Source organism: Daktulosphaira vitifoliae, unplaced genomic scaffold (assembly GCF_025091365.1).
Source record: "Daktulosphaira vitifoliae isolate Bord-2020 unplaced genomic scaffold, ASM2509136v1 Scaffold_1, whole genome shotgun sequence".
Taxonomy (NCBI): Eukaryota; Metazoa; Arthropoda; class Insecta; order Hemiptera; family Phylloxeridae; genus Daktulosphaira; species Daktulosphaira vitifoliae.
In genome coordinates, this window is record NW_026099572.1 from 55,404,150 (window position 1) to 55,418,057 (window position 13,908).

Here is a 13,908-nt window from a genome sequence, read left to right on the forward strand (position 1 = left end):
CCGTGAAAAAAATCTCGATTTTATATGTTATATTATTTAATTTATATTTTATATAACTTTTGGAAAAATGTATGGATCAATATTATTATTTTTTTATAATAAATATTTATATACCCCTTTCATCTGGCACGCTTTTTTTGTAAATCGGATCATACCCCTTTAACAAGGGGGGTCAAAACTTTAAACATGCGTATTGTTACTACGATATTTTCAATTTAATTTTTGAAAGTATTCCGGAAATACTGACACTTTTAAATATATCTTAAATTAAAGCTTATGTAATATACTTTAATGTGAAAAAAAAAAATTTGACCTCTGGATTTGTCTTCATGGTAAAAATGACTACCGTATGCAAAACTATGCTATTTTTGTGTTAAAACTCTGGGTTTTGTATTTTATTTTATTTTAAAATACCTGACAAGGGGAATACAGATTTTCATAAATATTATATAAATGAAAAATTAATATAGCATAGAAAGTTAAACTTATTTAAATTTAATTATAAATGTAATAGATATTTAATTAAATTATTCGTAGTTTTTCTTTATCATTAAAAGATTTTAAATCCGAAATTTGATTTTTTTTTACTAATAATTTGATGAATGCAAAAAAATTTACGGGGTGATAAAAAGATATGTTTTCCCCATTGACTTTTCTTCAATACGCGTTGATAATAAAAAATCCCTATGGTCAAGTTAAGTAACCGTATATTTTTGTTAAAAATATTTTTATTTTTGCCTGATATCAGTATTATGAAAAAAAAAGGAGCTTGAAATAACTAATACAGAAACTCAAAAAAGGAAATTAATTAATCTGGATAAAAATTTCAATAATCAATGCAATTATTATTAAATATCATGTAAAAAATATTATCTTAATTAAATTTATTCTTATGTGAAATTTTTCTCTAATTTATCCGAATACTAAATGAAATAGTTTAATTAAGTAATGTTCAATGATTACGCATCGACTTTTGTGTATTGTAATCTAACTAAAATTTTATAATTTTTTAAAAACCTTACGAAAACTACATAAATATCAACTTTATCATTAAATATTTCGCTAGATAAAAACTATGTTATGTCTAACGATATAAAATTTATCAATAAAAACGACCTATAAAAAAGTACTTAAACGGAATTTTTATTGGTAAGATTCTAACCAATTCAGTTTATTAAGTTTTACTAATTATTAATTTAAAATAAATAAGGAAATAACAAAAAACACGAGGACATATTACCGATTATGATGGACGGATTAGTTAATTTAACAGATTAGTTATAGAAGTAAAAAAATTGCATGGAATATGTTGTCGCGGGTTATTACTTAAAATATCTTTGTGGCTTTTAAAGTTTTATATTTTTAATATTCTTAAAATTTTTTTTATTATTTTAACATTACTTATCTTTATCTAATTATTCACGTACCAAAATCTTGCTAAATAATTTATAATCTTGAGATACTATTACATAAAGATAGAAGCAGTCTGATTGTGACGTACATTTTAAACGTACGTATTAACATAAATAAAAACTAATTTTCTTACTACTTCGTCCTTACGCTGACGTCATATTTTATAAATTACAGTCATATAAGTAACTGTGTGATATACAAAAAAATACTTGGCTTTAATGATAATTATTATTTTTTCGCTACTACCATGATGAAACATAAAAAAAATGCGTCTTAAAAGTCAAATACACCACCTAGAGGCAAAATCTTTTTGCAAACCAATTTTTTTTCTGTCAAAAATAAATATTATTTTTGTTTAATTTAACTTCAAACGTATAATTTTTGTCTCAAGAATTTTTTAAATAATCATATTTTAAATAGTGATCTGTATATTTAAATTAATAGTGTTGTTAATCTAATAGAATTTAGGATTTCTGACTTAATTTTAAGTTAATATTCATTCACAGCGCAATTTTATTTAAAGTAAAAGATAATTAACTGTTCCGAATCTCAAACAAATGTATAGCTTATTTTCCACTTGAACATAAGAGAATATCTGATTTTGGTTTTATTACGTAGATTTAGGATCAGATAATTTAAAAATATCTACATAAAATAGTATTACGTAAAAACAATGAAGTTGCTGTAAAAAGTGATGTACAATTAAAAAAATATTTATTTTAACACATAATACTACAGCAAAAATTAGGATTTCTCGCTAATAAGAAGTTTCAGCCAAGGTTAAAAAAAATTATTTATGATCATGGTTTTTCTCGCACATTATTATAGTATTTCCTTTATTATTTCGTAGTACTTTCAAGTGATTCATAAAACGTTTTAACATTAGTAATATATTAATATTTTGTTTATTGTATTATAGTAGCAGTATAGTTCAAAAAAGTTTATGTATTAGAAATTAAAATTTTACTAATGACAGTGGAAAACAAAAATATTATAAATGTAATAATCATTAGACAATTATTTACATGTTCATTATTTGTATATTAGCTCAGCTTAAAATGTTAGTGAATGAAAAAGGACTTATTAGCTCCATACCCTTTACAGCAATCATTGAGTAATCTTTTTATATTAATAACTATAATGGATAGAATGCTCATAACAAAAAACGTATTGGTGTATAAATCCTTCTCCGTGTTTTTACCATTTCCAGAAATGATATTCAANTAATATTTTGTTTATTGTATTATAGTAGTAGTATAGTTCAAAAAAGTTTATATGTTAGAAATTAAAATTTTACTAATGACAGTTGAAAACAAAAATATTATAAATGTAATAATCATTAGACAATCATTTACATGTTCATTATTTGTATATTAGCTGAGCTGAAAATGTTAGTGAATGAAAAAGGACTTATTAGCTCCATACCCTTTACAGCAATCATTGAGTAATCTTTTTATGTTAATAACTATAATGGATAGAATACTCATAACAAAAAACGTATTGGTGTATAAATCCTCCTCCGTGTTTTTACCATCTCCAGAAATGATATTCAGTCATAATAAATTTTTAAATTTTAATAAAACTGTATACTTTTTTTCATATGTTTAATTTGTTGTTATACATCAAGGATGCGTCGATGATATGTAATACATTTTAATAACTTTTATAAAAAAAAAAGGACAAAATTGAAAACATTATATTAATTTTAAACACTAGGAGAGTTAAGTTCACTGAATATCTACAAATTATCTTCCAATTATTTTTTCTTAAAATAAATTAATTATCTCAGAGAAAGAATAATTCCAGTATTAGATATATTAGTGATCTTAAATAACGAAAGAAATCGCGATGTAAAAAATCAAGTTCTATAAGTTATTATTGTGTTGTTTATTTTACACATCAAATGGTATAAATAATGAAAAAAATATGCTAAGTAGGCAACGCCGGAATATTAGTTGAGACGTAGTTCAGGAAATAGACAATATATTCTAGTCTTAATAATTAGTAGTTGAAAAAAAAGTTGATTTATTATGAACATAATTAACTGTCGATAGTTCATAAATAATTTTAGTTTACTAATGACGAATCTAAAAATGTATGAAGGTACTTTAATTAAATTTGTATCATGTTATACAGAATGAATCAGCATGATATATTAACTTAAGAACAGCTTATTTTTTGTTTTAATAATTTTTACTTTTAAAATGACGTGGGGAAAAGTCTATAGATAGTAATAGTCCAATATTGAACTTAATAACTTAATTTTATAGTTATAAACCAATTTAATGAATATCAAATCTTTGACCAATAATTTACATGTTTTTTTATCGTTACATAATGATCAATGATTAATTGTGAGCTATTAGCGGTAGACAAATTAGGTAAAAATACTGTTTAAAAACATATGGCCGGCAATAATTTTAGTTCAAGTTTCATATTTTGGTAATCATCATTATTAAGTTTTTATGTTTTTGTTAAGTTGTTTTTATGAGAAGATAATTAATGCAAATAAAATTATGGTTAAACATTAAAAAATAAATGTATAAAATGACTTGTATCAATAATTAAAATGAACATATTTCTAACATGAAAATGTTATTTTTTTAAAATTCTTTCTTATGCATAGTTTAATGATTGAGATTTCCAAAAATTGTATAAAAAAAAAATATAATTTTTTTTTGCATAAATAAAAATGACATTTTAATTAATAATAGCTTTTCAAATTTTTTTTTTTATTTAAAACACACGAGAAATTTGAATTTTTAATAAGATACTTATTTTTACAAAATATTTATTTGTTGACATATTCTAAAAATTGACATTTTTAGCTTCTAAATACATACATGAATCATTTATTTTGATCGATATTTATTTTTTTATTTATTGTTTATAACATTCATTTTTCGAGAAAATATTCAAATTTTTAAGAATTTGTTCTTCTCAAAATTATAACTACTTAAGTCAGGGATGAATCCATAAACTTTTCATGCGGGAAGACACAAAAAATTATTTAGACGTCGAAATACATTTTTTATTAATTATATTATTTAAATGACCTTTTTTCTGAATAAGTAACGATAGTTCAGAGAAAAGTTACGTGTCCTTTGCGCCTATCCTTTGACAGAAGCATACTAGGAGGCCAATTTGCCAGTGGTTACAAAATTACAACAGCTCGCTCTCTCCAAAAATAGAAGTAATAAGCAATAAAAAGGATCAAAAATACATTTTACAAATCGGAATTCGTTATTCATGGCAACCCAGAAAGTAAATGCTCACCATCGGAACCGCCCATTACTTTTAAGAGAATAACAGTTATTCTAATATAGTTACTATATTTTTTCTAAGTCTTTAATACATTAAATTAACTCTGTAAAAGTTTAAAATGTCTATATGTTATTATAATATGTTTTTATCTTTTATTAATGGAAAGAAAAAAGCACTTTAAGAATGAATATTTAAGATTAACTAATAAGATAACATTTGGATGACAATCTTATTTAGTATTATTTTATGAAAAAACAATTAAAGTTTGTTTTACTCAGTGTAAATGAATAATTTCTATAAAAACAGTTTGACCATTCTATCCTCAATATCATGCAAATAATTAAATTTAAATTTTACAAATATATTTAAGCTAATTAAGGAGTTAACTTTTTGTCATCACAAATTGCCGTTATCTGTAAGACTAGTTAGCGATCCATTAACACAAATCTATTAGAGGAATTTCCATCGATGCTTTCATAATAATTTTTATACTATTGTACAATAAACTATTTATAGAGTTCCTAGAGACTAGACAGGAAACTATCCAAATTAATAATTGTATTAACAGGAGCAAAAAATATCATTCAAAATTAATAACTCCTAATCTAAACAGTAAAACACACCAAATATTTAATGATGTGAAAGGGGGGAATTTTATCCTCTATTTTCACTATACTTTTTTATCATCATTTAAAGTTCAAAATATATTTAATAACAGTATAAGTTGCATGGGCGTTTTCATACAGAAAATATGGACGATTGACTTGACATGACATTTTATGGTGAAGATATTCTTTTGAGGGGATAGTAAAAATACTTCTTATGCTTATCCCTTCTACCCAGAAAAAACTTTGAAAACACCTCTGAGTATAAATTAACTTGTTTAGTTGATATATTCAGTTAGAAAAAATATGTAAAAAATATAATTTCACCTGAGTATGCTTATTTCTTATATGGATTGTGTAAAAAAAATATTTAACCTAATTTAAATTTGAGATTAAGTTCAAGAAAATCCAATTTTTAAATAATTCAATATAAGTTTTGATTTTAAAATGTTCTAATACGTTATTTATATTTTATACATCATGAAAAACTACCTGAAAAATAAATATGGATTATATTATGTGTAATGTAAGGTCGTTTGTTATATAATTAGAAATTTTTCATCAATTATAATAATTATTACATAATAAAGTAAGAAAATTGTTTTTAAAATGGTTATTATTCTTGTATTTTTGCGGTATTTTAACAAACATTTATAGAACTGGATCAACATGTTCAAACTCGTACTTTTAGAGTGTTAATCCGAGTGTAATTAAGACTTAAACGAAAAAATTAGTTAGGCATATTTATAACTGTAATATATTATTTTTCAGACACCATAATTAATCTACATAAAATTATCAGACTTGGGTAAAATGTTTTTTTACAAGTGTTCCTAATTCAATATTTTGAAAAAAGATTACTCTTGTTAAATATTTAAATATATGAAATAAATTCTAATTGGAATACATCACGAATACTTTGTGAGTATTTATGAACAATTTTTAAAATATTTATTATTAAAAAATAATTGACAATATTGATATTGTTAGAATTCAAAATATATGTGTTAAATTGTACCATTATACATGACTTAAAATCTTTATTTTAAGAATTATATTCTTTTAAATAAAGGACTTGAGCGGAGTTAAAAGGGGATTTATTCTTTAATTGTACAAATCTTAATCTAAGATTTATGATTAGATTTTGGTCTTTAAAATACTATTAAATAAAGAAGAAAGAATGTATAAAAAAAAAACTTTCAACAAATGTTTGTCTCTGATCTACTAAATATAAACATATTACATGGTAGAGTATAATCGTAATTGTAGTAAATATTACATAACAAATAAATTCAATGAATATAATTTTTTTCCTATTAAAATTTTTTTTCTTTGTCTTGAGTGTCATTTTCGCTATAGTAAAAACAAACTTAATTATTAATATTTATATTCATATGAAATATGATACGCTTATTAAAATTTAGTAGACATATATTTAATATTTACCTTTAAAGTTAATACAGAGTGATACATTTATCGTTGACCACTAAATTTCTTCTAAAACAATAATACTTTCAAGAAATTTTTTCCAGTTTATTTTTGTAGTATGTATCTCTTAATTCATAAGTAGTTAAATAAGTGATAAATCAATCACATTGTATAATAATTTTTTAATTATTCAACATCATGATTTTAAAAATAATAATGAATATTACTATTACTTATTAGGCAATAAAACATTTACATAGTCATGTAAACAATGTTGTGAATTATATGCATTTATCTATTTTGTACGAGTCATTTTAAAGGGTTCCAAGTTTGTATTACTTTGTCGTAGGATTATAAAGTAACACAGAAATATTTTACGTTTTAAGGGAATTAACCTCCTTAATCATCTTTAAGCCTACGACATCGGAAAAACATTATATTGATTTTTTAAGTCAATTAATAAAAACTTGTACTAGCTGAGAGTATATTCATATTAACTTAAAAAAAATTATAAATGCATATAATTCACAGTCCTGCTTATGAGTATTAGGATTTTTTTTAAAGTTAATAGATTGATCTAGGAAATAATATCGGTTATACACTTATGTTGTTTGAAATGTATAACAATGATTTCAGAAAATTTTGGTTACTTTATATATGAACAAATTAAATTAATATAATTATAGTTGTAATTTCGTACTTTTAAATTTATAACTAAATCAATGGAACTAAATTAGTCTCCAACACTCATTTTATGACTGTCGGGGACTTAAATGCTCTGGTATATTAAAACAATGTCTGTATACCTTGATTTATTGAATTGAGCGGTATCATGAAATTCAGTTTAAATAGTCTTACCAACGATAAATTAATTACAGTTCATTAAGCCTTCCATCATGGTTTCTCTTTTAAGGAATTTATGATTATGAAACATTTGTGTATACGGTCTGATTTCTGTCTTTTGAACATTTATAATACATTAAAATGTGTAGTAAAAACATCATTACCCACAGTATGTATGCCTAAAACGACGAAGTAATGTCGATTTACTTCACTGTCAATATCTGTCCTCGCGTTTGCTACTTGGTATTATGTGTGTATTGAAAGTGAAAAATTGAAAAGAAGCAGAAAGCAACGTGGTGCCATCGGCTCGCAGCAATGAACTTGATTAATATTTTTCCTTGATTCTTTGCGTGTCGGCAATGAATATTTATTGGTTTTACAATGCGAAAAACTGTGACAAAATTTAGCACGGATTTTAAGATTACTCGATTAATATTGCAATTATTGGGATTGCATTACAGTAAAACACGTATAATTATGTTTGCAATTACAAGTGCTTGTGTTAAAAATTATCATCGAAGCTATTTGATATAGTGTGAACATGTTTCCGCACAACAACAACAATTATATTATTATGTGCAAAAATACAATAATTAATGTTATGAAATAAAAAAACGATTATGTTTTTAATTCAAATTTAATTGAAGTGGGTGTACAATAATACTTGGACTTATCCAATTAGAATTGTACACATACAAAAAAACAATTACTACAATTAAAGACATTTTTACTGAGGAATAAGAGCAAATGTAATTAGAAGACAGGTGTGTTTTAATCTGAATCATTATGTACTATGAACTTTTATAACATAACCACGATAATTGTAATTTTGTTTTCCCCAAATCATGACTGACGGATACTGGTTATTATTAATGGCACCCGTGAGGAGATTGGCGTGAAGGTCGCTGGAAGTATTGCGGTAGCAGATTGGGTAGAACTCGTTAGATTAAAATTGCTAACCGTTTACAGTCCAACTCGCATTCTAACACTTAATGCCGGCCAGAGCACAGGCTATCGCGGCTGCCCTTTGCAATACGATTAGCTGCAACACTCCAAGTATTTATTTGTTTTTTGTAAAAGAGAAAAATTACGAGACTACTCGATTGGATTAAACAGTTATGGACGTCAAATCCGTTTCAATGTTGTCGGTTACTGCCGTTGTTGTCTTGATTCTGTCAGTGCTTTGTCAAACTGTGTTTTCCAAACCCGCATCAACAAAAGTCAGCAGGTTATGTAAGTATATACCAAATGTCTGAAAATATAAAATTATTTATGAATAATAATTTATAAAAAGTGACCTATGCAATATTTTTGGTCAATAAAAATTATCGTAGTACACGAATATTTTTTTAAATATAATCACATGACTGATATTTTTTTTTTCTGTTTTCTTTCGAATAGTATTATTGAAATTACCATCATATATTTTAGAGCCATATGAGAAAAAAATCAGTTTGTGTTCTCTTCTTAAGTTAATAAAAATTCACAAAAGTCTTATTTGACAAATAACTATTTATATGTACATAAATAAGTATGTTTCGATAAATATGCTTATACCAGTAGAGCTTAAAACTCTGCAAAAAATATCAACCATAATATTCAGAAGGAATAATTAAAATATATACGTGTTTACTGAAAAATTAATTTTATCTTGGTAATAATGGCTTAATTTTTTCAGCTAAATACGTTAAAATATGTAAAATCAATGATCCTCAATTTGATCCATGTGTGAATAATGCTATGAAGGATATTTTTAAATACGCTAAAACAGGTATGCAACATGATATTTGTATTATAGATCATCTTTATTTTTTTATTTTTAATCCTTGTTTTATTTGTATATTTATACTATAATTATTTGAAAAAATATTTTTTATGCAGGTATACCAGAAGCTAACATTCCTATAATGGAACCTTTTAAGATTCCAGAAATCGATTTATCCATATTCCAAGCACTCAGTCCTCAAATTCTCGGATCTCGCCAAAATGCAGACAAGTTCAGAGCATTTGCTCGAAATGTAATCATCCATCATGCTTCAGAACTTAAAATCAACCGTATTAAGTGAGTTATATAAACTAGTTTGGCATAGTAAACAATATTATATTGTAAAATTTATTTTAAAAAAATATTAGAACTGATATGAAGGAAAAAAAGTTTAACCTTAACCTCAACTTACCATTTTTGGACATAGTAGGAGAATACGACGTGAATTTAATACTATTTGGTCTACCTATCAAAAGTATTGGACCCCTCAAATCTAATGTCAGTAAGTATACAGATAAATCAAAAATAACATGGAACGTATGGTCCTAAAAATTTTAAGTCTTTGGATAAGTTTATAGTTTAATAATAAGTAAAAACTTGATTATTCATGAACAATTTTAGAATTATCCTAAGAATATAAAATTGTAACATAAAATAATTTAGAGAGGATTTCAATTAAAAATCTTATTGCAGATTGTAGAAAATTTATATTACATTAAACCAAGGTAACAGCATTTTTAAAATTTTATAAGATAGCTGCTAAATATCAAATAAAACAACTAAAAATGTCGAATCATAAAAATTTCCAGTTATAACATTTTTGGAGTAAAGTTCTATAGTTTAAATATATAAATGATAGTTTAATATTTAAATATTATATTAAATGTATAATATTTAAATGATTTAGAAAAAGTAAAACTTCAGTGTCTTTTGTTTTTATTATAAGTTAATAAAAAAAACCACATTTTTCTAATTTTTATTGTTTTGTATATAATTACGCATTTATAATAGAATCGAACAAATTTTTTTATACGTGGTAAACAAGTTATTTAATATTTTGTAATAATAAATGCAAAAATATTCAATAACTGTAATGACAATTTTTTAACAATATCCTTGTTTATTATTAGATATTTTATGTTTGTTGTTTATATATCAACGTTATTACCATAGGTATTGTTGAGTTTTTAATTTCATTTTTTAATTTATCCTTGATAAATTAAATAAGAAATTAAATAGACTGAATAGAAGTTCTAAATGTGTTTAAAAATACATAATTACTTTAGTACTAATAAAATTATTAAAATTTACATTATTTTATGATCAGTTTATTTTAATATATCTATTTTAATAATTTTGCTGCAGAATAACTTTTAAGTATATAAAACGTCTCGCTATGTGTCTAGGCAATATTATCTTTAATATTATCATCGTCAATTTATTATATTAACAAATATATTTACAGGATAATCGATTCTAATAAAATATTCCAAATTCATTATTTTAAATAAAAAATAACTTGACTTAAAAAAAAATTGAATTTATTTTTATAGCTGACACTAATGTTGAATGCACGTTAAAAGGGCAGCTAGTAACAAGAAAGAGTGACAAATATTTATTATTTGACAATATTGACATCAAAGTCGATTTTAAAGACTATAATATCATCATTGAAAACATTTTCAAGAAAGACCAAAATCTAAGTGAGTTGTGTATAAATTGTTTTTTTCTTTTAATAAATTAAGTACAGTTAATTTTCTACGAAAGTCATACTTTTAGGAGTATAATAATTTATTAATTTTTGTTGCACAGATCGAGCATTAAACGACATGATTAAAAGTCAAAAAATGGAACTTAAGAAATTAGTAATGCCTATGGTTGAAGAAATAGCAGGTAAAATGTTGCTGACTATGTTGAATCAAATAATAGGTAGTTTGCCATATACTGAATGGTTTATCGTTGATGAAGATTAGCATTTTTCCCCCTTAAACAGTGTTTGAGAACATGTTTTTCTTTTTTCCTCTTCTTGTCTTATCTATAATTTAAGTGACAAACGTATACCAAATTGTATTTTTTTATTTTTACAAAATCAAAACTATTATGGTTCGACTTAAGAATGTAACATTAATTGTAATTATAACATTCAAAATTGTGGCACGAAAACTCGAGACTATTGAAATAAGTTGATTTTCAATTACTATTAGTCTGGGAAAAGCTGTTCATAAGTGAAGAGCTTAGTTAGTTTATCGACAGTTTCCATCACTAACTTTTCAACTACTTTCTGAATTATCGGTCTCAGTTCCGTGAAAAACATAATGAAGTTGGAGTTAATGGCCGTATTAATAATTTCTCCTAAAGAAAACAATTAAAAAACAAAAATTGTATTAAAAAAAAAATACTATTTCAAACATTGTATAATGATGTTCAAAGTAATCTATCATTGTTTGTCAAATTTAAAAATTAAATTAAATTACCTATATACAGAAACTACTGATAGTAATTATATATTAGCTCATCTTACATAAAACTACAAGCGACCTTGACTGTGTAATTTTCGCTTGGCTTATTTTGTTTACGTGCAAAAGTCACCATTCCTAGTTTTTGGCACATGTATTAAAATCATTACTTAAATTATATGTTTGACTGATAATACTTAAGGAAGTATCCTATTTAAACTGAGTTGTCAGGTAATTACCTACCCATTATTATTCTTTTCGTTTCTGTGCCAATTGTTCACGAAACGATTATTAGAGAAGTTTGTGTATTTATTATTATGTTTTAATACATTTCAGATTAATTTTATCGTATTATAAGTTTATACTGTATTTTAATTGCATAAAACTGTATGAAATCGTTAAGGTTGTATTTTAAATGATTATGATACACTTATTAAAGTTATAGTTTTCATGTGTCGTATTCATTTATTTTTTCTTGATTTTTACCTAAATTTTTGTCTCCACCAAATAAATTTCTTAGCTCTATTCTTCCTCTGTCTATTCCTATCTTAACAGTTACATTATCAAATCGTATATAATTAAGTCCATCAATGTTTGTAATTTTTCCTAGCATAGATACATTACTTCTTACACCATCTAAATAAATAATTTGCCAATAAATATACTTATATTATTTTACATAGTCAATTTAAAGTATTTAGTTTATCCTACAGCTAATGATTATTTACCTTACAAGGAAAATGTTAGCTTAGCTATACAAAAGTCAACTGAAAGAAAAATGAAAAGGATATTTAGTTCAATTGGAAAAAAATGTGTTTTTGAATAAAATTTTTTTAAAAAATTAATGCAAACGACTCATTAGTAGTTCATATATTTGAAGCCAGATGATATTTATATTTTTTTTCAAACTGGAGATTTAGTCATTTTTCAAATGCCCAATAAAAAACTTCTTAATTTAATATATTGAGTTGTTATGTTTTTCCCCGACTAAGTGATATAATATTATGGAAATCAGATTTATATTTACATAGAATGAAGTGCAAAGAGAATTTTGCTTTCATATTCACAAAAAATATCGAAAAGTATCTAGAATTATTTTCTTAATCCTTCATAAATACATCGCCGTCTTTGTTTAATATGATCTCTAATATTTTAATATTAATTTCTTCATACTGGTTAGGTTAATAACGAGCATGACTCTCAAACCGATCCAAATCCTACAGCTTGATACACGTAAAAGAATCTATACAAAGTATTCATGAAGTAATTATCTAACAACACTGACCAATATCCAAATCAAAGTCGCCTTGTCCCTTTATGGCCATTCGAACGATTTTTCCATCCAAATTATAGTTTCCTAATATATGCATGTGAGGAAATTTAACTTGAAACTCATATTTCTGTCTTTTTATGTCGGCTCTATATTTAAAAAAAACACAGCCTAATCAAAAATAAATCTGATAGAATTAAAATCAAATTACCCACTCGAGATATGGTACTGTAAAATTACTAGCTCCTGTTACACGAAGGTTAGTAGTTTCTATTTTAATGTCACGTCCACCTGATGGTATAAGTAGGTCTATAACCATAGGATCCAGTGGCGCCAAATCAAACTCAGGAATCCCTAATTAATAAACAATGCAATGTTAAAAACATTTAAATTACATAACACTAAAAAAATTGAAGTATTCACCTTCAGCTATTTTATTTTTCAAGAAATAAGCCGAATCGATAATGCAATTACTTATGTTAATTTGAGATCGCCGGCATACGTGTAGGTAATCAGCTGTTATCAAAGAAAAACATATATATAACTATTTTATAGTTATTTAAAAAATGTAATTGAATAATTATAGCGACTCAAATGATAGTTTTTTTTTATAACGCTATATTTTATTTATATGGAACACTTACGTAATGACTTGAATTCCGAATTGACGACATCATAACTAAGTAATATGGTAATCACAGAACTAAGGTAAAAATTCGTCATACTTCCCAAAGATAGAAGTTTCCAGGAAAAATAGCCTTCCGTAATGTGTTAAAGAAACATTACTACATCTTAATGCTAACTATTAATATGATGTTTTTCTATTTTATATGCAACCCCAGTTTTGATGGTTAAGGACATTTA

General features: G+C 24.6%; 2 protein-coding genes across 2 annotated transcripts; one reads left to right on the forward strand and one right to left on the reverse strand.

The window, feature by feature from the left end:
* Positions 1-8,497: 8,497 nt before the first annotated feature.
* On the forward strand, positions 8,498-12,234 carry LOC126910423 (uncharacterized). Its single transcript, XM_050692986.1, has 6 exons — positions 8,498-8,786; positions 9,232-9,324; positions 9,435-9,615; positions 9,687-9,820; positions 10,872-11,021; positions 11,131-12,234. The coding sequence occupies exons 1-6, from the start codon at positions 8,672-8,674 to the stop codon at positions 11,289-11,291; spliced, it is 834 nt and encodes a 277-aa protein (XP_050548943.1). The 5' UTR covers positions 8,498-8,671; the 3' UTR covers positions 11,292-12,234.
* On the reverse strand, positions 11,377-13,852 carry LOC126910429 (uncharacterized). Its single transcript, XM_050692991.1, has 6 exons — positions 13,689-13,852; positions 13,468-13,560; positions 13,260-13,398; positions 13,060-13,193; positions 12,261-12,410; positions 11,377-11,670 (listed from the first exon to the last, which is right to left on the reverse strand). Exons 1-6 carry the CDS (start codon positions 13,765-13,767, stop codon positions 11,519-11,521), a joined length of 747 nt encoding a protein of 248 aa, XP_050548948.1. The 5' UTR covers positions 13,768-13,852; the 3' UTR covers positions 11,377-11,518.
* Between the last annotated feature and the right edge of the window lie 56 nt (positions 13,853-13,908).